The 27,969-nt window shown below is 39.2% G+C and overlaps 10 gene segments (V, D, J or C); 2 read left to right on the plus strand and 8 right to left on the minus strand.

Moving 5' to 3' along the window:
* Nucleotides 1–80: 80 nt before the first annotated feature.
* LOC139633329 (Ig lambda-2 chain C region-like) lies at nt 81–1,510 on the minus strand (the record flags this gene model as incomplete). The annotated part of the segment is given in 2 exon segments: nt 81–630; nt 1,369–1,510. Coding segments are annotated over 2 exon segments (465 nt in total), but the record flags the coding sequence as incomplete, so codon positions are not given.
* Nucleotides 1,511–4,093: 2,583 nt separating this feature from the next.
* Nucleotides 4,094–7,304, minus strand: LOC139633330 (Ig lambda-1 chain C region-like). The segment is given in 3 exon segments: nt 4,094–4,679; nt 5,518–5,644; nt 7,281–7,304. Coding segments are annotated over 3 exon segments (471 nt in total).
* On the minus strand, nt 7,209–8,984 carry LOC139633331 (Ig lambda-1 chain C region-like). The segment is given in 3 exon segments: nt 7,209–7,791; nt 8,725–8,856; nt 8,966–8,984. Coding segments are annotated over 3 exon segments (471 nt in total).
* A 3,089-nt stretch (nt 8,985–12,073) lies between these two features.
* LOC139633332 (Ig kappa chain V region 4135-like) lies at nt 12,074–12,537 on the plus strand. The segment is given in 2 exon segments: nt 12,074–12,125; nt 12,218–12,537. Coding segments are annotated over 2 exon segments (372 nt in total).
* Nucleotides 12,538–13,059: 522 nt separating this feature from the next.
* LOC139633334 (Ig lambda-1 chain C region-like) lies at nt 13,060–14,504 on the minus strand (the record flags this gene model as incomplete). The annotated part of the segment is given in 2 exon segments: nt 13,060–13,642; nt 14,459–14,504. Coding segments are annotated over 2 exon segments (366 nt in total), but the record flags the coding sequence as incomplete, so codon positions are not given.
* Nucleotides 14,505–15,130: 626 nt separating this feature from the next.
* Nucleotides 15,131–15,601, plus strand: LOC139633335 (immunoglobulin kappa variable 4-1-like). The segment is given in 2 exon segments: nt 15,131–15,182; nt 15,291–15,601. Coding segments are annotated over 2 exon segments (363 nt in total).
* Nucleotides 15,602–16,521: 920 nt separating this feature from the next.
* The window catches only part of LOC139632928 (Ig kappa chain V-III region MOPC 63-like), a 70,612-nt gene continuing 59,164 nt past the window's right edge, over nt 16,522–27,969 (minus strand). Inside the window, 1 exon segment of the V gene segment in view lies at nt 16,522–17,055. Coding sequence covers nt 16,733–17,055 — 323 coding nt within the window.
* Nucleotides 19,472–21,333, minus strand: LOC139632933 (Ig lambda-1 chain C region-like). The segment is given in 3 exon segments: nt 19,472–20,054; nt 20,889–21,022; nt 21,266–21,333. Coding segments are annotated over 3 exon segments (507 nt in total).
* On the minus strand, nt 22,488–24,458 carry LOC139632930 (Ig lambda chain C region-like). The segment is given in 3 exon segments: nt 22,488–23,073; nt 23,912–24,045; nt 24,288–24,458. Coding segments are annotated over 3 exon segments (597 nt in total).
* Nucleotides 26,494–27,589, minus strand: LOC139632934 (Ig lambda-1 chain C region-like). The segment is given in 1 exon segment: nt 26,494–27,589. A coding segment is annotated over 1 exon segment (405 nt).

Consider the following 27,969-nt stretch of genomic DNA (forward strand, 5'->3'; position numbering starts at 1 on the left):
AGGACGTCTGGTGGAAAGATAAGAGGTGATCAAATGTGAACTTCTCATGAATAATATAGAAATAAGCTCAGAGACAGTGATTTATTATAAGCTGTAGTTTTATTGTATCGATGAACATTTTGAATGACATTTTGAAAACAATGACTATGAAGCAGAATATGAGTGAGATTAGTTACAGGAAGCTGCAGGCACATTAAAACAGAATCATGAGTTTGCAGAAACACGTGAAGAGAGGAGATCTGTAGCTTCATCCAGATCTCTATCAAAGAAGCAGCATCATTTCCAGACAGGAAGTGTTGCTGAAGCTCTACTCTGAGCAGCGGTCAGGCTCCAGGGTTTGAGTGACAGGGCTCTGTCCAGTCAGACTGGCCTCACAGCTCACTGAGCCCGCCTTCCTCCACTGGTCTGCAGTGAGGCTCAGGGTGCTGCTCCAGCTGTAGCGGCCGTTCCCCCCCAGGACCTCCGGGCTGTTTGACACCCCTGAGGAGCTGCTGCTGCCCCCCACCCTCCAGCCCAGCCTCCAGCCTGAGGGGAAGCCCCCGCTGGCCATACACGCCAGTGTGGCATCACCCTGCTGCAGCTCCTCTTTGGAGGGGGGAAGGACGGTCAGGGTGGGTCGTACCACCCCCACTGGAGGAGAGAGAGGGGGGGAGGAGAGGGGGGAGGGGAGACAGAGGAATGAGAATGATAAAGAAATAAAGAAATAAAGAAATAAAGAAACATGACATACTGCTCATTTCTTGTATTTGATCAAATCAAAGAGAAGAACTTGTTCTACTGTTGCTCTCATAAATCACTCAGCATCAGACCATCAGCCTCATGACTCAAGTGTAAATGACACTCAAAAGGTTGATGATGATGATTATTGATGACATCTTCATATCTGTTTGATAATGTGTGACAGTGAATAACTCATCCCTGTGAAGATTTTCTTCTGTTTAAACTGACGGAGCTGAAACACTGATGTGAAAACAGTTGAAACCTCTGTCATCTGTCTCTTTCACTTCCTTTTCACTACATGGAAAATGAATGAACCGTGAACACAAAGCTGAGCTGCTTTTACTGATAAAATCATATTTGTGTTCAACAGGAATCCACATCAGGTTTTAGTTCAACATTGTTATTTTTCAAAATAATTACATGAAAACAAAATGAAACTGTTGATGTTTGGTTTGAAGACTAAACATTTTACTGTCAAATATTTTGAAGCAGACAATAAGTCATCAGGCTGTGAGATCAGCTTTTACTGATAAATAACAAAAAATATCAACAAGATTCAAAAACTGAACTTAATCACAGTCTCATTCAATATTTAACAAAATAGATAAATGTTATATGTTGTACAATATAAAAATCTCTGGTACTTACAGTCAACGACGAGTTTGGTTCCTCCACCAAAAGTGTTCCACAGTGATACAAACTCATTAAGTGGCCGTACAAAAACCTCCTGCTCTGTGAACAAGCATCTATGCACTGAAAAGTCACTTTTTTTCTGCTGACACTGCAGAATTTATACTTTATTTAATGTGCAAAACTATTAAATGGATGGGGATTAAAATGCCTTGATGAACTAATATCATTTGAACCATTTGTTGGCATTTTAGAAAATTGAGGGACAAATATTTAATTTTCCTCTGCCATGAATTTATATTTTAAATATAATATTTAGTCATTTGAAAAGTTGCAAAACAAGGATGTTTGGAAACATTTTGAATTTCCAGTGTGTAAAAAAAAGCTTTCAAAAGTGTGATATACATGTACGTACCCTAAATCATAGGACAAAAAATAAACAAATTGTATCAAAAAAAATGAGACCATTTTAATCCACATCTTGAAATTCTGTTCATCATCTATTTTTCTCTTCCATGAAGATGATATTTAGTGTAAATCCAAGCAGCATTTCTCCTGATGTTGTGTCCCACGTTGCCTTCAGTGTGTTGACAGCAGAGAAATGATTTCCATAGAGAGGAGGCTTTGCATGGTCAGCTGATCCTCCAGTGAAGTCAGAAGGTTTATAGTCCTGTGAGTTCAACACTGCAGGACTCAGATGTGTCAGTCAACACAGCAGAAAGCACAAGCAGCATGACTCTCATCACCATCCTCATCTGGACGCTGGCCTGCTGCTGTTTTACAGGTTGATTGACTCAGCAACATTTCAAACATGATGTGCTGCCTTTTCTCTCATTTGTTTGTGCTGATAAATGAATGATTTGTTTTTGTCTGCAGGATGCAGCGCTCAGGTGACTGTGACTCAGCCTCCAGTAGAGACAACTGCTCCAGGATCCACTGTCACTCTCACCTGTAAAACCAGCCAAGCTGTTTACATATACAGTGATGGTGATCAGGCTATGTTCTGGTACCAACAAAAATCTGGACAGAGTCCAAAGCTCCTAATAAAATATGCAAGCACACTTGAATCAGGAACACCAGCTCGGTTTAGTGGCAGTGGAAGCAGCTCTGACTTCAGTTTGACCATCAGTGGAGTTCAGACTGAAGATGCAGCAGTTTACTACTGTCAGAGTTACCATGAAATAAACAGTGCTGATGTGTTCACACAGTGATTAGTGGTTGTACAAAAACCTCCCTCAGTCAGACTGCAGAGACACTGAGCTGTTACAGCAGGAAGAGACTCTGACACAGACCACTGAGCACAGAGCTGACAGTAACCTCACCAAGCACTAAACACACATTCACACTGTTTTATTAATTAAATTATTAAATATATAATTCTGAAAAAAATATACTACAAAGTATAATGACACCATATCGTGTACTGTTCATGTTCAAAGCTGATAAATGTTGTTTGTTCACATGTGTCTATCATTGTTTTTTGTCACTGAAAAGTGATGATAATGATAAAAATATTAATTATTTTCTCTTCTTCACTTTCTTATATTATCTCAGTCACTGACAATTAAAAGTGAAGCAATACTCATTTTTCATTTCAAGTTTTTCATTCTGCACAGAGACGAGTCAGTTGAAGGTTAACAAACATTACATTTTTCATGAATCTTCATCGGTAAAAAGGATGTCTGAAGGATGCTGAAAAGCTAGTTCATGCATTTTTTACCTCAAGACTGGACTTATGTAATTCTTTATTGTCAGGATGTCCCAAAAATTCAGTAAAAAGCCTCCAATTGATCCAAAATGCTGCAGCACGAGTACTGACAGGAACTAGGAAACAAGATCACATCTCTCCTGTGTTAGCCTCTCTGCATTGGCTCCCTGTAAAATCCAGGATAGAATTTAAAATCCTCCTCCTCACCTACAAAGCCATTAATGGTCAGGCACCATCGTACCTTGAGGAGCTTATAGTTCCCTATTTTCCCAATAGGACACTTCGCTCTCTAAATGCAGGTCTACTTGTGGTTGTAAGAGCAGCATGGGGGCCAGAGCCTTCAGCTATCAGGCTCCTCTCCTGTGGAACCAGCTCCCAGTGTGGGTTCAGGAGGCAGACAGCCTCTCTACCTTTAAGATCAGGCTTCAAACTGTCCTCTTTGATAAAGCTTATAGTTAGGGCTGGCTCGGGTATGTCTCTCTCTCTCTCTCTCTCTCGACTACTTTATGGCATTAACTTTGTTTTGTTTTTTTCTCTCCCTGTAGTTTGTGCTTCTCCTCTCTCTCCCTCTGTCTGTCCTCATTCTGCAGGTATCTCTGCGTCTGGAGCAGTGGGATCCAGATTGACCACAACTCATCATTACTATTAACCACTGATATCTGTCATTATTATTGATAACACCATTACCTTTACAGCTGTTCCTGGTCTCTCTCTCCCTCTCTTTTCTCCCCTCTCCTCCCCCCACCCCCCCTTTTTCTCCTCCTTAACCCAGCCAGTTGAGGCAGACGGCCGCCCACCCTGAGCCCGGTTCTGTTGGAGGATTCTTCCTGTTAAAAGGGAGTTTTTCCTCCCCCTGTTGCCAAGCGCTTGCTTTTTGTGGGAACTGTTGGGTTTTTTTTCTCTAATAAAGTAAGGACTCGACCTTACCCTGTAAAGTGCCTCGAGATAATGTATATTATGATTTGGCACTATACAAATAAACTTGAATTGAATTGAATTTAATAAAAAAAAAAACAACAACAAAAAAACAATGAATCATGTTATTCATCAGTTGAAGCTTTATTAGCAAAAACACCAGTCATCAACATGACAGTTATGAAGCACACTCACATCCAGCTGCTGAGCTCCACACATTACTCTCTAAGTTGTTGCTGTCCAACACTTTGCAGCAGTGTTGTTCTCTGTCACACAAAGCTTCACTTTCCTCTACAAACATTAAAAGTCATGTTGACCAGAGCAGCAGGTGTGTTCCTCCTGCTCCCCCCAGACACAGCTCCTGTCCTGGGCTTGAGTCAGAGCCTCTAGCCCTCACACTGGCTCCTGCGGAGGGACTGGATCTGGCTGTGGCCATGATGGAGGACGCTGCAGGAGTACAGCTCTCCTTTCATCCAGCGCTCCTGGCTCAGGCTCAGGGTGCTGCTGCTGCTGTAGCGTCCGCTCTTCTCCTCCTCTGAGCTGGTCAGGACCCCCTCTGTCACCTGTGTACCGTCCACCTCCCAGCTCACCACGGCTCCCTGAGGAGAGTAGCCAGTCAGCAGGCAGGCCAGCGTGGCCGAGCCCCCAGAGAGCTGCTCAGAGGAGGGGGGAAGCAGAGAGACTGAGGGCCTGACCGTGGAGCCAGCTGGAGGGGAGAGCAGAGACACACAAGGAGCAGATGAACTTCCAGTGTTGGACAGACAGCTGAACATCACACACTTATCATACATGACACAGGTGAACACTACTGTGGATTAGCTGTGTTTTATGACACTGAGATCAGACAGAGGAGAGGAGGCCACACATGAGAGGAAATGAGGCTTGAACAAATTCAACAAAATGCTCAGATTTATGTCATTTTGCTTTTGAAAAAAGTAAAGTAATGAATCTTCTACTGTCAGACTCATAAATCAACAGGAATTAGACAATAAGATGCAACAAGACAGAGGAGTAAATGTCATGGAAAAAGTGTCATAAATGATCATTAACTGAAATGTTGATATGTGTTTTATAACGTGTGACAGTAAATAATTCATCTCTGCAATGATTTTGTTGTGGAAAAAGTGTCATGTCTGTGCACAGTTAAAGACTTTGTCATCTGTTTGTTTCACTTCCTTTTCACCACATCAAACTAACGAACTGTGAACACAAACTAAAGCCATACTGGATGTTCATATGAACTCACTCACTTGTTTTTCTATCATAATATATTTTAATAACTTATATATTTAACTGTTTCAATGTTAAAATAAAACCAAGATATTTGATGTAAATTTTTAAATATTAAAATGTTCCTCAGGCAAATTGTACAAACACATTTTCTGAAACAAATATTAAGAAATTTCTAATTATTTAGGATTCACTTAACCATAACATCATCTATGATACTGTGTTAAAAGAATATTAATCTCTACAAAATGTTCACGCAGTAAATATCTATGTAAGAATTTATGACGTAGACATAAGAAAATTCTGGTACTTACAGTAAATGATGAGTTTGGTTCCTCCACCAAAAGTCCACCACAGTGATACAAACTCATTAAGTGGCCGTACAAAAACCTCCTGCTCTGTGAACAAGCATCTATCCACTGAAAAGTCACTTTTTTTCTGCTAAAACTGCAAAATTGATACTTTATTTAATGTGCAAAACTATTATATGCATGTGACTTAAAATGTATTAATGAATTAATATCATTTTAACCATTTTTTGTCATTTTATACAATTGAGAGACAATTAATTTATATTTCTGATATAATTGTACATCATTTGAAAAGCTGCAAAACAAGGATGCTTCAAAACATTTTGAGTATATAAAAGTATATAAAAAAACTTTGAAAGGTGTAATTTATATGTACATACCCTAAATCATAGGAAATATAATAAACAAATTGAATGAACAAAAGTGAGAACATTTTAATCCAGATGTTGAAAATTCTCATTTCTGATGCTAATTTATTTTTCTCTTCCATGAAGATGATATTTAGTGTAAATCCAAGCAGCATTTCTCCTGATGTTGTGTCCCACGTTGCCTTCAGTGTGTTGACAGCAGAGAAATGATTTCCATAGAGAGGAGGCTTTGCATGGTCAGCTGATCCTCCAGTGAAGTCAGAAGGTTTATAGTCCTGTGAGTTCAACACTGCAGGACTCAGATGTGTCAGTCAACACAGCAGAAAGCACAAGCAGCATGACTCTCATCACCATCCTCATCTGGACGCTGGCCTGCTGCTGTTTTACAGGTTGATTGACTCAGCAACATTTCAAACATGATGTGCTGCCTTTTCTCTCATTTGTTTGTGCTGATAAATGAATGATTTGTTTTTGTCTGCAGGATGCAGCGCTCAGGTGACTGTGACTCAGCCTCCAGTAGAGACATTTACTCCAGGATCCACTGTCACTCTCACCTGTAAAACCAACCCTGCTGTTTTCAGTGATAACTTTCTGCACTGGTACCAACAGAAATCTGGACAGAGTCCAAAGCTCTTAATAACATATGCAAGCACACTTGAATCAGGAACACCAGCTCGGTTTAGTGGCAGTGGAAGCGGCTCTGACTTCAGTTTGACCATCAGAGGAGTTCAGGCTGAAGATGCAGCAGTTTACTACTGTCAGGGTGTACATTTAATAGGCAGTGACTTGCTGTTCACACAGTGATTAGTGGTCGTACAAAAACCTCCCTCAGTCAGACTGCAGAGACACTGAGCTGTTACAGCAGGAAGAGACTCTGACACAGACCACTGAGCACAGAGCTGACAGTAACCTCACCAAGCACGAAATACACATTCACACTAGTTTATTAATTAAATTATTGAATATATAATTGTTAAAAAAATATACTACAATGTATAATGACACCACATCATGTTCTGTTCATGTTCAAAGCTGATAAATGTTGTTTGTTCACATGTTTCTATCATTGTTTCTTGTCCCTGAAAAGCAAATTTACATAATTGATTGTCCAGGTTTCTTATCATGATAAAAATATGAATTATTTTCTCTTCTTCACTTTCTTATATTATCTCAGTCACTGACAATTAAAAGTGAAGTAATACTCATTTTTACAAATTATTTAAATCCAAAGTTTTTCATTCTGCACAGAGACGACTCAGTTGAAGGTTAACAAAAATTAAATCTTTCATGAATCTTCATCAGATAAAAAAACAAAACAATGAATCATGTTATTCATCAGTTGAAGCTTTATTAGCAAAAACACCAGTCATCAACATGACAGTTATGAAGCACACTCACATCCAGCTGCTGAGCTCCACACATTACTCTCTAAGTTGTTGCTGTCCAACACTTTGCAGCAGTGTTGTTCTCTGTCACACAAAGCTTCACTTTCCTCTACAAACATTAAAAGTCATGTTGATCAGAGCAGCAGGTGTGTTCCTCCTGCTCCCCCCAGACACAGCTCCTGTCCTGGGCTTGAGTCAGAGCCTCTAGCCCTCACACTGGCTCCTGCGGAGGGACTGGATCTGGCTGTGGCCATGATGGAGGACGCTGCAGGAGTACAGCTCTCCTTTCATCCAGCGCTCCTGGCTCAGGCTCAGGGTGCTGCTGCTGCTGTAGCGTCCGCTCTTCTCCTCCTCTGAGCTGGTCAGGACCCCCTCTGTCACCTGTGTACCGTCCACCTCCCAGCTCACCACGGCTCCCTGAGGAGAGTAGCCAGTCAGCAGGCAGGCCAGCGTGGCCGAGCCCCCAGAGAGCTGCTCAGAGGAGGGGGGAAGCAGAGAGACTGAGGGCCTGACCGTGGAGCCAGCTGGAGGGGAGAGCAGAGACACACAAGGAGCAGATGAACTTTCAGTGTCGGACAGACAGCTGAACATCACACACTTATCATACATGACACAGGTGAACACTACTGTGGATTAGCTGTGTTTTATGACACTGAGATCAGACAGAGGAGAGGAGGCCACACATGAGAGGAAATGAGGCTTGAACAAATTCAACAAAGTGCTCAGATTTATGTCATTTTGCTTTTGAAAAAAGTAAAGTAATGAATCTTCTACTGTCAGACTCATAAATCAACAGGAATTAGACGATAAGATGCAACAAGACAGAGGAGTAAATGTCATGGAAAAGTGTCATAAATGATCATTAAATGATTGATAATGTGTGACAGTAAATAACTCGTCTCTGCAATGATTTTGTTGTGGAAAAAGTGTCATGTCTGTGCACAGTTAAAGACTTTGTCATCTGTTTGTTTCACTTCCTTTTCACCACATCAAACTAACGAACTGTGAACACAAACTAAAGCCATACTGGATGCACATATGAACTCACGCACTTTTTTTCAGCACAATATATTTTAATAACTTATATATTTAAGTGTTTCAATGTTAAAATAAAAACCGGGACACTTGAAGTAATTTTTTAAATATTAAAATGTTCCTCAGACAAATTATACAAACATATTTTCTGAAACAAATATTCAGTTAAAATGAAATATGAGATTTTTTTTAATTAGTTAGGATACACATAACCATAACATCATCTATAATACTGTATTTAAATAATATTAATCTCTACAGAATGTTCATCCAAAATGTGACATCAGCAAAACTTGATAAACAACGAAAAAATATCTATATCACATGAAATACCCAGAAATAAATTTTAGTTTAATTATATTCTGATATAAATATTTATATAACAATGACTGAGTTAGACATGAGAAAATTCTGGTACTTACAGTAAATGATGAGTTTGGTTCCTCCACCAAAAGTGTACCACAGTGATACAAACTCATTAAGTGGCCGTACAAAAACCTCCTGCTCTGTGAACAAGCATCTATCCACTGAAAAGTCACTTTTTTCTGCTAAAACTACAAAATTAATACTTTATTTAATGTGTAAAACTATTATATGCATGTGACTTAAAATTTATGAATGAATGAATATCATTTTAACCATTTTTGTTATTTTGAGACAAACAGTTAATTTCATCTGTCATTAATTGATATTTCAAATATAATTTTACATCATTTGAAAAACTGCAAAACAAGGATGTTTGAAAACTTTTTGAATTTCAAGAAGATTAAAAAAGCTTTCAAATGTGTAATTTATATGTACATACCCTAAATCATAGGAAATATATAATAAACAAACTGTATCAACAAAAGTGAGACCATTTTAATCCAGATGTTGAAAATTTTCATTTCTTCTTCTAATCTATTTTTTTTCTTCCATGGAGATGATATTTAGTGTAAATCCAAGCAGCATTTCTCCTGATGTTGTGTCCCACGTTGCCTTCAGTGTGTTGAGAGCAGAGAAATGATTTCCATAGAGAGGAGGCTTTGCATGGTCAGCTGATCCTCCAGTGAAGTCAGAAGGTTTATAGTCCTGTGAGTTCAACACTGCAGGACTCAGATGTGTCAGTCAACACAGCAGAAAGCACAAGCAGCATGACTCTCATCACCATCCTCATCTGGACGCTGGCCTGCTGCTGTTTTACAGGTTGATTGACTCAGCAACATTTCAAACATGATGTGCTGCCTTTTCTCTCATTTGTTTGTGCTGATAAATGAATGATTTGTTTTTGTCTGCAGGATGCAGCGCGCAGGTGACTGTGACTCAGCCTCCAGTAGAGACAACTGCTCCAGGATCCACTGTCACTCTCACCTGTAAAACCAACCCTGCTGTTTACAATAATAACTATCTGCATTGGTACCAACAGAAATCTGGACAGACTCCAAAGCTCATAATAAGATATGTAAGCACACTTCACACAGGAACACCAGCTCGGTTTAGTGGCAGTGGAAGCAGCTCTGACTTCAGATTGACCATCAGTGGAGTTCAGACTGAAGATGCAGCAGTTTACTACTGTCAGAGTCTACATAACATAGGCAGTGACTGGCCGTCCACACAGTGATTAGTGGTTGTACAAAAACCTCCCTCAGTCAGACTGCAGAGACACTGAGCTGTTACAGCAGGAAGAGACTCTGACACAGACCACTGAGCACAGAGCTGACAGTAACCTCACCAAGCACGAAATACACATTCACACTAGTTTATTAATTAAATTATTAAATGTAAAATTTTGAAAAAAATATACTAAATAGTGTAATGACACCACATCATGTTCTGTTCATGTTCAAAGCTGATAAATGTTGTTTGTTCACATGTTTCTATCATTGTTTCTGTCACAGAAAAGCAAATTTACATAATTGATTGTTCAGGTTTCTTATCATGATAAAATGAATTATTATAATTATAACATATATTATATATTATAATATGAATTATTTTCTCTTCTTCACTATCTTATATTATCTCAGTCACTGACAATTAAAAGTGAAGTAATACTCATTTTTACAAATTATTTAAATCCAAAGTTTTTCATTCTGCACAGAGACGACTCAGTTGAAGGTGAACAAACATTAAATCTTTCATGAATCTTCATCAACTGGAGGGGAGAGCAGAGACACACAAGGAGCAGATGAACTTCCAGTGTCGGACAGACAGCTGAACATCACACACTTATCATACATGACACAGGTGAACACTACTGTGGATTAGCTGTGTTTTATGACACTGAGATCAGACAGAGGAGAGGAGGCCACACATGAGAGGAAATGAGGCTTGAACAAATTCAACAAAGTGCTCAAATTTATGTCATTTTGCTTTTGAAAAAAGTAAAGTAATGAATCTTCTACTGTCAGACTCATAAATCAACAGGAATCAGACAATAAGATGCAACAAGACAGAGGAGTAAATGTCATGGAAAAGTGTCATAAATGATCATTAAATGATTGATAATGTGTAACAGTAAATAATTCATCTCTGCAATGATTTTGTTGTGGAAAAAGTGTCATGTCTGTGCACAGTTAAAGACTTTGTCATCTGTCTGTTTCACTTCCTTTTCACCACATCAAACTAACGAACTGTGAACACAAACTAAAGCCATACTGGATGTTCATATGAACTCACTCACTTTTTTTCCAGCATAATATATTTTAATAACTTATATATTTAACTGTTTCAATGTTAATTAAAACCGGGACAATTGATGTAATTTTTTAAATATTAAAATGTTCCTCAGACAAATTATAAAAACATATTTTCTGAAACAAATATTCAGTTAAAATGAAATATGAGAAATTTTTAATTAGTTAGGATACACATAACCATAACATCATCTATAATACTGTATTCAAAGAATATTAATCTCTACAAAATGTTCATCCAAAATGTGACATCAGCAAAACTTGATAAACAACGAAAAATATCTATTTCACATGAAATACCCAGAAGTAAATTTTAGTTTTATCATATTCTGATATAAATATTTATATAACAATGACTGAGTTAGACATGAGAAAATCTCTGGTACTTACAGTAAATGATGAGTTTGGTTCCTCCACCAAAAGTCCTCCACAGTGATACAAACTCATTAAGTGGCCGTACAAAAACCTCCTGCTCTGTGAACAAGCATCTATCCACTGAAAAGTCACTTTTTTCTGCTAAAACTGCAAAATTAATATTTTATTTAATGTGTAAAACTATTATATGCATGTGACTTAAAATGTATTAATGAATTAATATAATTTTAACATTTTTTTTGTCATTTTCGACAATTGAGAGACAAACAGTTAATTTCCTCTGTCATGAAGTTTTATTTCTAATATAATTTTACATCATTTGAAAAGCTGCAAAATGAGGACGTTTGAAAACATTTTGAATTTCAAATGTGTAAAAAATAGCTTTCAAAATGTGTGATATACATTTACATACCCTAAATCATAGGAAATATCATAAACAAACTGTATCAACAAAAATGAGACCATTTTAAATTATCAATTATCAATTCTCAATTTTTTTCTTCCATGAAGATGATATTTAGTGTGAATCCAAGCAGCATTTCTCCTGATGTTGTGTCCCACGTTGCCTTCAGTGTGTTGAGAGCAGAGAAATGATTTCCATAGAGAGGAGGCTTTGCATGGTCAGCTGATCCTCCAGTGAAGTCAGAAGGTTTATAGTCCTGTGAGTTCAACACTGCAGGACTCAGATGTGTCAGTCAACACAGCAGAAAGCACAAGCAGCATGACTCTCATCACCATCCTCATCTGGACGCTGGCCTGCTGCTGTTTTACAGGTTGATTGACTCAGCAACATTTCAAACATGATGTGCTGCCTTTTCTCTCATTTGTTTGTGCTGATAAATGAATGATTTGTTTTTGTCTGCAGGATGCAGCGCTCAGGTGACTGTGACTCAGCCTCCAGTAGAGACATTTACTCCAGGATCCACTGTCACTCTCACCTGTAAAACCAACCCAGCTGTTTACAGTGATGGTGATGATTACCTGTTCTGGTACCAACAGAAATCTGGACAGACTCCAAAGCTCCTAATAAGATATGCAAGCACACTTGTATCAGGAACACCAGCTCGGTTTAGTGGCAGTGGAAGCAGCTCTGACTTCAGTTTGACCATCAGTGGAGTTCAGACTGAAGATGCAGCAGTTTACTACTGTCAGAGTTACCACAGTGGTGGAGTGTTCACACAGTGATTAGTGGTCGTACAAAAACCTCCCTCAGTCAGACTGCAGAGACACTGAGCTGTTACAGCAGGAAGAGACTCTGACACAGACCACTGAGCACAGAGCTGACAGTAACCTCACCAAGCACTAAACACACATTCACACTGTTTTATTAATTAAATTATTGAATGGATAATTGTGAAAAAAATATACTAAACAGTACAATGACACCACATCATGTTCTGCTCATGTTCAAAGCCGATAAATGTTGTTTGTTCACTTGTTTCTATCATTGTTTCTTGTCCCTGAAAAGCAAATTTACATTATTTATTGTCCATGTTTCTTATCATGATAAAAATATTAATAATTTTCTCTTCTTCACTTTCTTATATCATCTCAGTCACTGACAATTAAAAGTGAAACAATACTCATTTTTACAAATTATTTAAATCCAAAGTTTTTCATTCTCCACAGAGACGACTCAGTTGAAGGTTAACAAACATTACATTTTTCATTAATCTTCATCAGATAAAAAAGCAAAACACCTCATCATGTTATTCATCAGTTGAAGCTTTATTAGCAAAAACACCAGTCATCAACATGACAGTTATGAAGCACACTCACATCCAGCTGCTGAGCTCCACACATTACTCTCTAAGTTGTTGCTGTCCAACACTTTGCAGCAGTGTTGTTCTCTGTCACACAAAGCTTCACTTTCCTCTACAAACATTAAAAGTCATGTTGATCAGAGCAGCAGGTGTGTTCCTCCTGCTCCCCCCAGACACAGCTCCTGTCCTGGGCTTGAGTCAGAGCCTCTAGCCCTCACACTGGCTCCTGCGGAGGGACTGGATCTGGCTGTGGCCATGATGGAGGACGCTGCAGGAGTACAGCTCTCCTTTCATCCAGCGCTCCTGGCTCAGGCTCAGGGTGCTGCTGCTGCTGTAGCGTCCGCTCTTCTCCTCCTCTGAGCTGGTCAGGACCCCCTCTGTCACCTGTGTACCGTCCACCTCCCAGCTCACCACGGCTCCCTGAGGAGAGTAGCCAGTCAGCAGGCAGGCCAGCGTGGCCGAGCCCCCAGAGAGCTGCTCAGAGGAGGGGGGAAGCAGAGAGACTGAGGGCCTGACCGTGGAGCCAGCTGGAGGGGAGAGCAGAGACACACAAGGAGCAGATGAACTTCCAGTGTTGGACAGACAGCTGAACATCACACACTTATCATACATGACACAGGTCCACTTAAGCTTATCCCATATTTCATCTTAACTAAGATGAGAAGTAAGAATGAATTTACACCATCAGATTCATATTGACCTGAATGACCTGGCCATGAACAGGCTGAAATATGATGGAACACTGTAACAGTAACTTCACACACACATTAACATTAATTTGTCGTGTTTGTTTTTCATTTTAGGAGATTTGCAACTTTTTCACTTAAACGAAACATTTTAAGTGAAGATAACTATGAGCACTGGATTGTATTTAAGTTAAAACTATATTTCTGTACAGATTGAAGACAAACTACAGAAAATTTCAATCAGTAACATCATTCAGATACAACAATTTGGTGTTTTTATATATTTCAAACAGAATATTATTAAAATCATGATTAAACTTTTAAACCTATAGTTGTTTTTGCTTGTTAAACGAATTCAAATTCATAATGTTTTTTTAATCAAATATAACTTTTACAATATAACTTTAGTATTTTTATATAAACTGTTTTTACTATCAAGTACAAACACATTTTATTAATGATCATTGTGATCAAAACAGATTATCAATCATTATTGCACAACAGTTTTCTTTATCTTCACTGACAAACGTCAAAAAAGTAGTTTTCATATTTTTTTTTAAGTAAAATTTGAGTGTTTTCAACATCCTGTCAAATATTTTTTTTCTGTGTAGAAATAAATGATGTGTAGGGTTTGATCTATAGTAAAATCAGACTTACTGTGTATGATGAGTTTGGTGCCTCCACCGAACGTGTACCACGGAGATTGAAGTCAGTGAAGCCGTTGTACAAAAACCTGCTTCACACAACAGCGAGCACAAAGCCCCCAACCCAGACATGTCAAACACATGAACACAACAGTGACAAACAACTGTTGTCGCCGTGAAGAAACACAGAAAAGTCTCTGTATTCAACAGGATCATTTTATTATAGAGACCATTCACTCTGGAAACATTCAGGACAGTGACTTTGCAGTCTCAGCTTTGAATTATGTTCTCTATCGACGCCACAGAAACTTTAACAGCTTCACTGATAAAAGTTTAATGTAACAGGGTGAAAGATTCACTGATGAACATTTAACAGCTGTTTACTGAGGAAAATCCTTCACTTCATTATTCAGATGTGACTGAGGTGAACTGAAATAAAACTACTGAACATCAGTGTGAAAAATTACAAATAATTTGAGAGGAGATTTGACCTCTCTCTGATGTAACTGTGGCGACAGACGGACGACTCTGACAGACAGTTTCTCTCCTCACACATACGCAGGTATTTGTTTGACCGTGCAGGTTGTGTTTTGAATGATTGCTGTGCATCACTGCTCCTGCAGCAGTTTAAGATGAACCGCTGAGACGAGTGTGTGCAGTCTCTCTGACAGTGAGATCCGTCATCATGATGATGTTACTGACTCCACTGCTGACCTCGCTGCTGCTCGCACTTCAAGGTGAGAAGTTGTTGAAGTCTAAGCCTGTCACTTAATTGTGTTATCATTTCTATACTTGTTCTTTACCTCACACTGTCATTTTTTAATAAACGTGTTTTTAACTTCCAGGATCAGATGCCAGTCATTCTGTGACTCAGTCTCCTGTATCAAAGGCTGTTGGTCTGGGGGAGACAGTCTCTCTGAGCTGTACAGCCAGTACAGGAGTTGATGATGATCTCAGCTGGTACCTGCAGAAACCTGGACAGCCTCCCAAACTGCTGTTTTACAAAATAAGTACACGCGAATCTGATACTCCGAGTCATTTCAGCAGCAGTGGATCTGAACCTGAATTCACTCTGACAATCAGTGGAGTTCAGGCTGAAGATGCAGGAGATTACTACTGTATGGGAGCGTATAGAGGCCCGGTGAACACACAGTGATACAGAGTCGTACAAAAACCTCCTTCAGTCAGTCCACAGACAGTTTGCTGTGCTGCAGCTGTGAGTTTCTGCAGCAGACTGTGACGTGGACGACTGCTTCACTGAGCACACTGTCACATTTCCTCCACTACTTTTATCTCAACTAGTTTCCTGACAGAGCGAGGTCTGATAGAAAAGTACAATACACACAGAGAATATGTGGTTTACTAGTTGATACAGTCAGCACAACCTGGTATGAAGTCTGCAGTATAACATCAGAATAATTAGAGAATTCATCTTCAAACTGGTTTTATATTAATCTCATTTGAAGAATGAATTATGCTCAATGTCATTCACAACCTTAGATCTGGCTTTGGCTTCAATATAAAATACGAAATCAATGAGTATTCAAATTAATAAAGTTAATGAAATGATTATAATTAAGTATTATAAAGTATATTACTGCTTGTAAATCAGTCTACATAAACCATAAATAGATGATCTACAATACGGAATGAATTCTTACAATAAATCCATGATTTCAGTCTCTGCAAGGGATCGTTTTTCACAGTTAAAGCTTTTTCTTGTGATTCTTTTCTTTCATTTAGAATAATGTTTATTTTATTACTTGTCAAGAAAATCAGAATACGTTCAATTAATTTGAAACTTTTGTCATTTCCATGAAAGTAATATGATAAAATAATAATAATACTAATAATATAGAAAAATGTTATAAATATAATTTATATATAAGCAATAGTTGTTTCTACCACACACTTTCCATGCAGAGACACATTACAGTCAAAGTGATGAAGCCAGATTTACATTAACATGATAGTTTTAGCTTTGGTTCCCTCAGGACTATAATAAGAGGCAAATGTTAAACCAAACACTCGTGATTCATTTTAAAATCCTCCACACAATAAAATAACAACCAAATATAATGTGAGAGCATGAAAAGTTTATTTCTCTTGCAAAAGCACAAAAATACAGCAAGTGACTGTAATAATGAATAAATGTTCAATAAAATGATGCACGCGACGCAGAATGGCAGCAGACGACATGTAAATGAAACAGATCTACAGCAGATCATGTTGGATTTGTCTCTACAGGCAGAATTTGTCTGAGCACAGATTCACTGCTGTTGTTTCTCTACTCTGAGCAGTGGTCAGGCTCCAGGGTTTGAGTGACAGGGCTCTGTCCAGTCAGACTGGCCTCACAGCTCACTGAGCCCGCCTTCCTCCACTGGTCTGCAGTGAGGCTCAGGGTGCTGCTCCAGCTGTAGCGGCCGTTCCCCCCCAGGACCTCCGGGCTGTTTGACACCCCCGAGGAGCTGCTGCTGCCCCCCACCCTCCAGCCCAGCCTCCAGCCTGAGGGGAAGCCCCCGCTGGCCATACACGCCAGTGTGGCATCACCCTGCTGCAGCTCCTCTCTGGAGGGGGGGAGGACGGTCAGGGTGGGTCGCACCACCCCCACTGGAGGAGAGAGAGAGAGGGGGAGGAGAGGGGGGAGGAGAGACAGAGGAATGAGAATGAAGGCTTGGTAATAAAGAAACATGACATACTGCTCATTTCCTGTATTTGATCAAATCAAAGAGAAGAACTTGTTCTACTGTTGCTCTCATAAATCACTCAGCATCAGACCATCAGCCTCATGACTCAAGTGTAAATGACACTCAAAAGGTTGATGATGATGATTATTGATGACATCTTCATATCTGTTTGATAATGTGTGACAGTGAATAACTCATCCCTGTGAAGATTTTCTTCTGTTTAAACTGACGGAGCTGAAACACTGATGTGAAAACAGTTGAAACCTTTGTCATCTGTCTCTTTCACTTCCTTTTCACTACATGGAAAATGAATGAACCGTGAACACAAAGCTGAGCTGCTGTTACTGATAAAATCATATTTGTGTTCAACAGGAATCCACATCAGGTTTTAGTTCAGTTATTTTTCAAAATAATTACATGAAAACAAAATGAAACTGTTGATGTTTGGTTTGAAGACTAAACATTTTACTGTCAAATATTTTGAAGCAGACAATAAGTCATCAGGCTGTGAGATCAGCTTTTACTGATAAATAACAAAAAATATCAAAGACATCAAAAACTGAACTTAATCACAGTCTCATTCAATATTTAACAAAATAGATAAATGTTATATGTTGTACAATATAAAAATCTCTGGTACTTACAGTCAACGACGAGTTTGGTTCCTCCACCAAAAGTGTTCCACAGTGATACAAACTCATTAAGTGGCTGTACAAAAACCTCCTGCTCTGTGAACAAGCATCTATGCACTGAAAAGTCACTTTTTTTCTGCTGACACTGCAGAATTTATACTTTATTTAATGTGCAAAACTATTAAATGGATGGGGATTAAAATGCCTTGATGAACTAATATCATTTTAACCATTTGTTGGCATTTTAGAAAATTGAGGGACAAATATTTAATTTTCCTCTGCCATGAATTTATATTTTAAATATAATATTTAGTCATTTGAAAAGTTGCAAAACAAGGATGTTTGGAAACATTTTGAATTTCCAGTGTGTAAAAAAAAGCTTTCAAAAGTGTGATATACATGTACGTACCCTAAATCATAGGACAAAAAATAAACAAATTGTATCAAAAAAAATGAGACCATTTTAATCCACATCTTGAAATTCTGTTCATCATCTATTTTTCTCTTCCATGAAGATGATACTTAGTGTAAATCCAAGCAGCATTTCTCCTGATGTTGTGTCCCACGTTGCCTTCAGTGTGTTGAGAGCAGAGAAATGATTTCCATAGAGAGGAGGCTTTGCATGGTCAGCTGATCCTCCAGTGAAGTCAGAAGGTTTATAGTCCTGTGAGTTCAACACTGCAGGACTCAGATGTGTCAGTCAACACAGCAGAAAGCACAAGCAGCATGACTCTCATCACCATCCTCATCTGGACGCTGGCCTGCTGCTGTTTTACAGGTTGATTGACTCAGCAACATTTCAAACATGATGTGCTGCCTTTTCTCTCATTTGTTTGTGCTGATAAATGAATGATTTGTTTTTGTCTGCAGGATGCAGCGCTCAGGTGACTGTGACTCAGCCTCCAGTAGAGACATTTACTCCAGGATCCACTGTCACTCTCACCTGTAAAACCAGCCCAGCTGTTTACAATAATAACTTTCTGCACTGGTACCAACAGAAACCTGGACAGAGTCCAAAGCTCCTAATAAGATTTGTAAGCACACGTCACACAGGAACACCAGCTCGGTTTAGTGGCAGTGGAAGCAGCTCTGACTTCAGATTGACCATCAGTGGAGTTCAGACTGAAGATGCAGCAGTTTACTACTGTCAGAGTTACCACAGTGGTGGAGTGTTCACACAGTGATTAGTGGTCGTACAAAAACCTCCCTCAGTCAGACTGCAGAGACACTGAGCTGTTACAGCAGGAAGAGACTCTGACACAGACCACTGAGCACAGAGCTGACAGTAACCTCACCAAGTACTAAATGCACATACACACTATTTTATTAATTAAATTATTCAATGTATAATTGTGAAAAAAATAAACTAAATATTGTAATGACACCACATCATGTTCTGTTCATGTTCAAAGCTGATAAATGTTGTTTGTTCACATATTTCTATCATTGTTTCTTGTCCCTGAAAAGCAAATTTACATAATTGATTGTTCAGGTTTCTTATCATGATAAAAATATGAATTATTTTCTCTTCTTCACTTTCTTATATTATCTCAGTCATTGACAATTAAAAGTGAAGCAATATTCATTTTTACAAAATTATCTGAATCTAAAGTTTTTTATTCTCCACAGAGACGACTCAGTTGAAAGTTAACAAACATTAAATTTTTCATTAATCTTCATCAGATAAAAAAGCAAAAGACTTCATCATGTTATTCATCAGTTGAAGCTTTATTAGCAAAAACACCAGTCATCAACATGACAGTTATGAAGCACACTCACATCCAGCTGCTGAGCTCCACACATTACTCTCTAAGTTGTTGCTGTCCAACACTTTGCAGCAGTGTTGTTCTCTGTCACACAAAGCTTCACTTTCCTCTACAAACATTAAAAGTCATGTTGATCAGAGCAGCAGGTGTGTTCCTCCTGCTCCCCCCAGACACAGCTCCTGTCCTGGGCTTGAGTCAGAGCCTCTAGCCCTCACACTGGCTCCTGCGGAGGGACTGGATCTGGCTGTGGCCATGATGGAGGACGCTGCAGGAGTACAGCTCTCCTTTCATCCAGCGCTCCTGGCTCAGGCTCAGGGTGCTGCTGCTGCTGTAGCGTCCGCTCTTCTCCTCCTCTGAGCTGGTCAGGACCCCCTCTGTCACCTGTGTACCGTCCACCTCCCAGCTCACCACGGCTCCCTGAGGAGAGTAGCCAGTCAGCAGGCAGGCCAGCGTGGCCGAGCCCCCAGAGAGCTGCTCAGAGGAGGGGGGAAGCAGAGAGACTGAGGGCCTGACCGTGGAGCCAGCTGGAGGGGAGAGCAGAGACACACAAGGAGCAGATGAACTTCCAGTGTCGGACAGACAGCTGAACATCACACACTTATCATACATGACACAGGTGAACACTACTGTGGATTAGCTGTGTTTTATGACACTGAGATCAGACAGAGGAGAGGAGGCCACACATGAGAGGAAATGAGGCTTGAACAAATTCAACAAAATGCTCAGATTTATGTCATTTTGCTTTTGAAAAAAGTAAAGTAATGAATCTTCTACTGTCAGACTCATAAATCAACAGGAATTAGACAATAAGATGCAACAAGACAGAGGAGTAAATGTCACGAAGTGTCATAAATGATCATCAAGTGAAATGTTGATATGTGTATTATAACGTGTGACAGTAAATAATTCATCTCTGCAATGATTTTGTTGTGGAAAAAGTGTCATGTCTGTGCACAGTTAAAGACTTTGTCATCTGTTTGTTTCACTTCCTTTTCACCACATCAAACTAACGAACTGTGAACACAAACTAAAGCCATACTGGATGTTCATATGAACTCACTCACTTGTTTTTTTATCACAATATATTTTAATAACTTAAATATTTAACTGTTTCAATGTTAAAATAAAACCAAGACACTTGATGTAAATTTTTAAATATTAAAATGTTCCTCAGGCAAATTGTACAAACACATTTTCTGAAACAAATATTAAGAAATTTCTAATTATTTAGGATTCACTTAACCATAACATCATCTATGATACTGTGTTAAAAGAATATTAATCTCTACAAAATGTTCACGCAGTAAATATTTATGTAAGAATTTATGACGTAGACATAAGAAAATTCTGGTACTTACAGTAAATGATGAGTTTGGTTCCTCCACCAAAAGTCCACCACAGTGATACAAACTCATTAAGTGGCCGTACAAAAACCTCCTGCTCTGTGAACAAGCATCTATCCACTGAAAAGTCACTTTTTTTTCTGCTGAAACTGCAAAATTGATACTTTATTTAATGTGCAAAACTATTATATGCGTGTGACTTAAAATGTATTAATGAATTAATATCATTTTAACCATTTTTTGTCATTTTATAGAATTGAGAGACAATTAATTTATATTTCTGATATAATTATACATCATTTGAAAAGCTGCAAAACAAGGATGCTTCAAAACGTTTTGAATTTCAAGTATATAAAAAAAAACTTTGAAAGGTGTAATTTATATGTACATACCCTAAATCATAAGAAATATAATAAAGAAATGGAGTGAACAAAAGTGAGAACATTTTAATCCAGATGTTGAAAATTCTCATTTCTTCTTCTAATCTATTTTTTTTCTTCCATGAAGATGATATTTAGTGTAAATCCAAGCAGCATTTCTCCTGATGTTGTGTCCCACGTTGCCTTCAGTGTGTTGAGAGCAGAGAAATGATTTCCATAGAGAGGAGGCTTTGCATGGTCAGCTGATCCTCCAGTGAAGTCAGAAGGTTTATAGTCCTGTGAGTTCAACACTGCAGGACTCAGATGTGTCAGTCAACACAGCAGAAAGCACAAGCAGCATGACTCTCATCACCATCCTCATCTGGACGCTGGCCTGCTGCTGTTTTACAGGTTGATTGACTCAGCAACATTTCAAACATGATGTGCTGCCTTTTCTCTCAATTGTTTGTGCTGATAAATGAATGATTTGTTTTTGTCTGCAGGATGCAGCGCTCAGGTGACTGTGACTCAGCCTCCAGTAGAGACAACTGCTCCAGGATCCACTGTCACTCTCACCTGTAAAACCAACCAAGCTGTTTACAGAGACAGTGATGGTGATGATTGGATGTTCTGGTACCAACAGAAATCTGGACAGAGTCCAAAGCTCCTAATAAAATATGTGAGCACACTTCACACAGGAACACCAGCTCGGTTTAGTGGCAGTGGAAGCGGCTCTGACTTCAGTTTGACCATCAGTGGAGTTCAGACTGAAGATGCAGCAGTTTACTACTGTCAGAGTGTACATAACATAGGCAGTGACTGGCTGTTCACACAGTGATTAGTGGTCGTACAAAAACCTCCCTCAGTCAGACTGCAGAGACACTGAGCTGTTACAGCAGGAAGAGACTCTGACACAGACCACTGAGCACAGAGCTGACAGTAACCTCACCAAGTACTAAACACACATTCACACTAGTTTAGTTCACATGTTTCTATCATTGTTTTTCGTCACAGAAAAGCAAATTTACATTATTGATTGTTCAGGTTTCTGATCATGATAAAAATATGAATAATTTTCTCTTCTTCACTTTCTTATATTATCTCAGTCATTGACAATTAAAAGTGAAACAATACTCATTTTTACAAAATATTTTAATCCAAAGTTTTTCATTCTCCACAGAGATGACTCAGTTGAAGGTTAACAAACATTACATTTTTCATTAATTTTCATCAGATAAAAAAGCAAAAGACTTCATCATGTTATTCATCAGTTGAAGCTTTATTAGCAAAAACACCAGTCATCAACATGACAGTTATGAAGCACACTCACATCCAGCTGCTGAGCTCCACACATTACTCTCTAAGTTGTTGCTGTCCAACACTTTGCAGCAGTGTTGTTCTCAGTCACACAAAGCTTCACTTTCCTCTACAAACATTAAAAGTCATGTTGATCAGAGCAGCAGGTGTGTTCCTCCTGCTCCCCCCAGACACAGCTCCCGTCCTGGGCTTGAGTCAGAGCCTCTAGCCCTCACACTGGCTCCTGCGGAGGGACTGGATCTGGCTGTGGCCATGATGGAGGACGCTGCAGGAGTACAGCTCTCCTTTCATCCAGCGCTCCTGGCTCAGGCTCAGGGTGCTGCTGCTGCTGTAGCGTCCGCTCTTCTCCTCCTCTGAGCTGGTCAGGACCCCCTCTGTCACCTGTGTGCCGTCCACCTCCCAGCTCACCACGGCTCCCTGAGGAGAGTAGCCAGTCAGCAGGCAGGCCAGCGTGGCCGAGCCCCCAGAGAGCTGCTCAGAGGAGGGGGGAAGCAGAGAGACTGAGGGCCTGACCGTGGAGCCAGCTGGAGGGGAGAGCAGAGACACACAAGGAGCAGATGAACTTCCAGTGTCGGACAGACAGCTGAACATCACACACTTATCATACATGACACAGGTGAACACTACTGTGGATTAGCTGTGTTTTATGACACTGAGATCAGACAGAGGAGAGGAGGCCACACATGAGAGGAAATGAGGCTTGAACAAATTCAACAAAATGCTCAGATTTATGTCATTTTGCTTTTGAAAAAAGTAAAGTAATGAATCTTCTACTGTCAGACTCATAAATCAACAGGAATCAGACAATAAGATGCAACAAGACAGAGGAGTAAATGTCATGGAAAAAGTATCATAAATGATCATTAACTGAAATGTTGATATGTGTTTTATAACGTGTGACAGTAAATAATTCATCTCTGCAATGATTTTGTTGTGGAAAAAGTGTCATGTCTGTGCACAGTTAAAGACTTTGTCATCTGTTTGTTTCACTTCCTTTTCACCACATCAAACTAACGAACTGTGAACACAAACTAAAGCCATACTGGATGTTCATATGAACTCACTCACTTTTTTTTTTATCATAATATATTTGAATAACTTATATATTTAACAGTTTCAATGTTAAAATAAAACCAAGACACTTGATGTAAATTTTTAAATATTAAAATGTTCCTCAGGCAAATTGTACAAACACATTTTCTGAAACAAATATTAAGAAATTTCTAATTATTTAGGATTCACTTAACCATAACATCATCTATGATACTGTGTTAAAAGAATATTAATCTCTACAAAATGTTCACGCAGTAAATATTTATGTAAGAATTTATGACGTAGACATAAGAAAATTCTGGTACTTACAGTAAATGATGAGTTTGGTTCCTCCACCAAAAGTGTACCACAGTGATACAAACTCATTAAGTGGCCGTACAAAAACCTCCTGCTCTGTGAACAAGCATCTATCCACTGAAAAGTCACTTTTTTTTCTGCTAAAACTGCAAAATTGATACTTTATTTAATGTGCAAAACTATTATATGCATGTGACTTAAAATTTATTCATGAATGAATATCATTTAAACCATTTTTTGTCATTTTATACAATTGACAGACAATTAATTTATATTTCTAATATAATTATACATCATTTGAAAAGCTGCAAAACAAGGATGCTTCAAAACATTTTGAATTTCAAGTATATAAAAAAAACTTTGAAAGGTGTAATTTATATGTACATACCCTAAATCATAGGAAATATAATAAAGAAATTGAATGAACAAAAGTGAGAACATTTTAATCCAGATGTTGAAAATCCTCATTTCTGATGCTAATCTATTTTTCTCTTCCATGAAGATGATATTTAGTGTAAATCCAAGCAGCATTTCTCCTGATGTTGTGTCCCTCGTTGCCTTCAGTGTGTTGAGAGCAGAGAAATGATTTCCATAGAGAGGAGGCTTTGCATGGTCAGCTGATCCTCCAGTGAAGTCAGAAGGTTTATAGTCCTGTGAGTTCAACACTGCAGGACTCAGATGTGTCAGTCAACACAGCAGAAAGCACAAGCAGCATGACTCTCATCACCATCCTCATCTGGACGCTGGCCTGCTGCTGTTTTACAGGTTGATTGACTCAGCAACATTTCAAACATGATGTGCTGCCTTTTCTCTCATTTGTTTGTGCTGATAAATGAATGATTTGTTTTTGTCTGCAGGATGCAGCGCTCAGGTGACTGTGACTCAGCCTCCAGTAGAGACAACTGCTCCAGGATCCACTGTCACTCTCACCTGTAAAACCAGCCAAGCTGTTTATGATAATGATTACCTGTTCTGGTACCAACAGAAACCTGGACAGAGTCCAAAGCTCTTAATAACATATGCAAGCACACTTGAATCAGGAACACCAGCTCGGTTTAGTGGCAGTGGAAGCGGCTCTGACTTCAGTTTGACCATCAGTGGAGTTCAGACTGAAGATGCAGCAGTTTACTACTGTCAGAGTGTACATAACATAGGCAGTGACTGGCCGTCCACACAGTGATTAGTGGTCGTACAAAAACCTCCCTCAGTCAGACTGCAGAGACACTGAGCTGTTACAGCAGGAAGAGACTCTGACACAGACCACTGAGCACAGAGCTGACAGTAACCTCACCAAGCACTAAACACACATATTCACACTAGTTTATTAATTAAATTATTAAATGGATAATTGTGAAAAAAATATACTAAGTAGTGTAATGACACCACATCGTTTTCTGTTCACGTTCAAAGCTGATAAATGTTGTTTGTTCACATGTTTCTGTCATTGTTTCTTGTCACTGAAAAGCAAATTTACATTATTGATTGTTCAGGTTTCTTATCATGATAAAAATATGAATTATTTTCTCTTTTTCACTTTCTTATATTATCTCAGTCACTAACAATTAAAAGTGAAGTAATACTCATTTTTCATTTCAAGTTTTTCATTCAGCACAGAGACGAGTCAGTTGAAGGTTAACAAACATTAAATTTTTCATGGATCTTCATCGGTAAAAAGGATGTCTAAAGGATGCTGAAAAGCTAGTTCATGCATTTTTTACCTCAAGACTGGACTACTGTAATTCCTTATTGTCAGGATGTCCCAAAAATTCAGTAAAAAGCCATTAATGGTCAGGAACCATCGTACCTTAAAGAGCTTATAGTTCCCTATTTTCCCAATAGGACACTTCACTCTCTAAATGCAGGTCTACTTGTGGTTCCCAGAGTTTGTAAGAGCAGCATGGGGGCCAGAGCCTTCAGCTGTCAGGCTCCTCTCCTGTGGAACCAGCTCCCAGTGTGGGTTCAGGAGGCAGACAGCCTCTCTACCTTTAAGATCAGGCTTCAAACTGTCCTCTTTGATAAAGCTTATAGTTAGGGCTGGCTCGGGTATGTCCTGAATCATCCCTTAGTTATGCTGCTATAGAGCTAGACTGCTGGGGGATCCCCATGATGCACTGGGCTCTCTCTCTCTCTCTCTCTCTCTCTCACTCTCTCTAGACTACTTTATGCCATTAACTTTGTTTTGTTTTGTCCAGATCTACCACAACTCATCATTACTATTAACCACTGTTATCTGTCATTATCATTGATGACACCATTACCTAGACAGCGGCTCCTGGTCTCTCTCTCTCTCTTTTCTCCCCTCTCTTCCCCCCACCCCCCCTTTTTCTCCTCCTAAACCCAACCAGTCGAGGCAGACGGCCGCCCATCCTGAGCCCGGTTCTGTTGGAGGATTCTTCCTGTTAAAAGGGAGTTTTTCCTCCCCCTGTTGCCAAGCCCTTGCTCTTTGTGGGAACTGTTGGGTTTTTCTCTACAACAAAGTAAGAACTCGACCTTACCCTGTAAAGTGCCTCGAGATAATGTATATTATGATTTGCCGCTATACAAATAAAATTGAATCGAATTGAATTCAATTAAAAAAAAACAACAATGAATCATGTTATTCATCAGTTGAAGCTTTATTAGCAAAAACACCAGTCATCAACATGACAGTTATGAAGCACACTCACATCCAGCTGCTGAGCTCCACACATTACTCTCTAAGTTGTTGCTGTCCAACACTTTGCAGCAGTGTTGTTCTCTGTCACACAAAGCTTCACTTTCCTCTACAAACATTAAAAGTCATGTTGATCAGAGCAGCAGGTGTGTTCCTCCTGCTCCCCCCAGACACAGCTCCTGTCCTGGGCTTGAGTCAGAGCCTCTAGCCCTCACACTGGCTCCTGCGGAGGGACTGGATCTGGCTGTGGCCATGATGGAGGACGCTGCAGGAGTACAGCTCTCCTTTCATCCAGCGCTCCTGGCTCAGGCTCAGGGTGCTGCTGCTGCTGTAGCGTCCGCTCTTCTCCTCCTCTGAGCTGGTCAGGACCCCCTCTGTCACCTGTGTACCGTCCACCTCCCAGCTCACCACGGCTCCCTGAGGAGAGTAGCCAGTCAGCAGGCAGGCCAGCGTGGCCGAGCCCCCAGAGAGCTGCTCAGAGGAGGGGGGAAGCAGAGAGACTGAGGGCCTGACCGTGGAGCCAGCTGGAGGGGAGAGCAGAGACACACAAGGAGCAGATGAACTTCCAGTGTCGGACAGACAGCTGAACATCACACACTTATCATACATGACACAGGTGAACACTACTGTGGATTAGCTGTGTTTTATGACACTGAGATCAGACAGAGGAGAGGAGGCCACACATGAGAGGAAATGAGGCTTGAACAAATTCAACAAAATGCTCAAATTTATGTCATTTTGCTTTTGAAAAAAGTAAAGTAATGAATCTTCTACTGTCAGACTCATAAATCAACAGGAATTAGACAATAAGATGCAACAAGACAGAGGAGTAAATGTCACGAAAAGTATCATAAATGATCATTAAATGATTTATAATGTGTGACAGTAAATAATTCATCTCTGCAATGATTTTGTCGTGGAAAAAGTGTCATGTCTGTGCACAGTTAAAGACTTTGTCATCTGTTTGTTTCACTTCCTTTTCACCACATCAAACTAACGAACTGTGAACACAAACTAAAGCCATACTGGATGCACATATGAACTCACGCACTTTTTTTCAGCATAATATATTTTAATAACTTATATATTTAACTATTTCAATGTTAAAATAAAAACCGGGACACTTGAAGTAATTTTTTAAATATTAAAATGTTCCTCAGACAAATTATACAAACATATTTTCTGAAACAAATATTCAGTTAAAATGAAATATGAGATTTTTTTTAATTAGTTAGGATACACATAACCATAACATCATCTATAATACTGTATTTAAATAATATTAATCTCTACAGAATGTTCATCCAAAATGTGACATCAGCAAAACTTGATAAACAACGATAAAATATCTATATCACATGAAATACCCAGAAATAAATTTTTGTTTAATTATATTCTGATATAAATATTTATATAA

This window comes from Trachinotus anak, unplaced genomic scaffold (assembly GCF_046630095.1).
Source record: "Trachinotus anak isolate AG129_WGS33_773 ecotype Australia unplaced genomic scaffold, CSIRO_AGI_Tana_v1 ptg000015l, whole genome shotgun sequence".
NCBI lineage: Eukaryota > Metazoa > Chordata > Actinopteri > Carangiformes > Carangidae > Trachinotus > Trachinotus anak.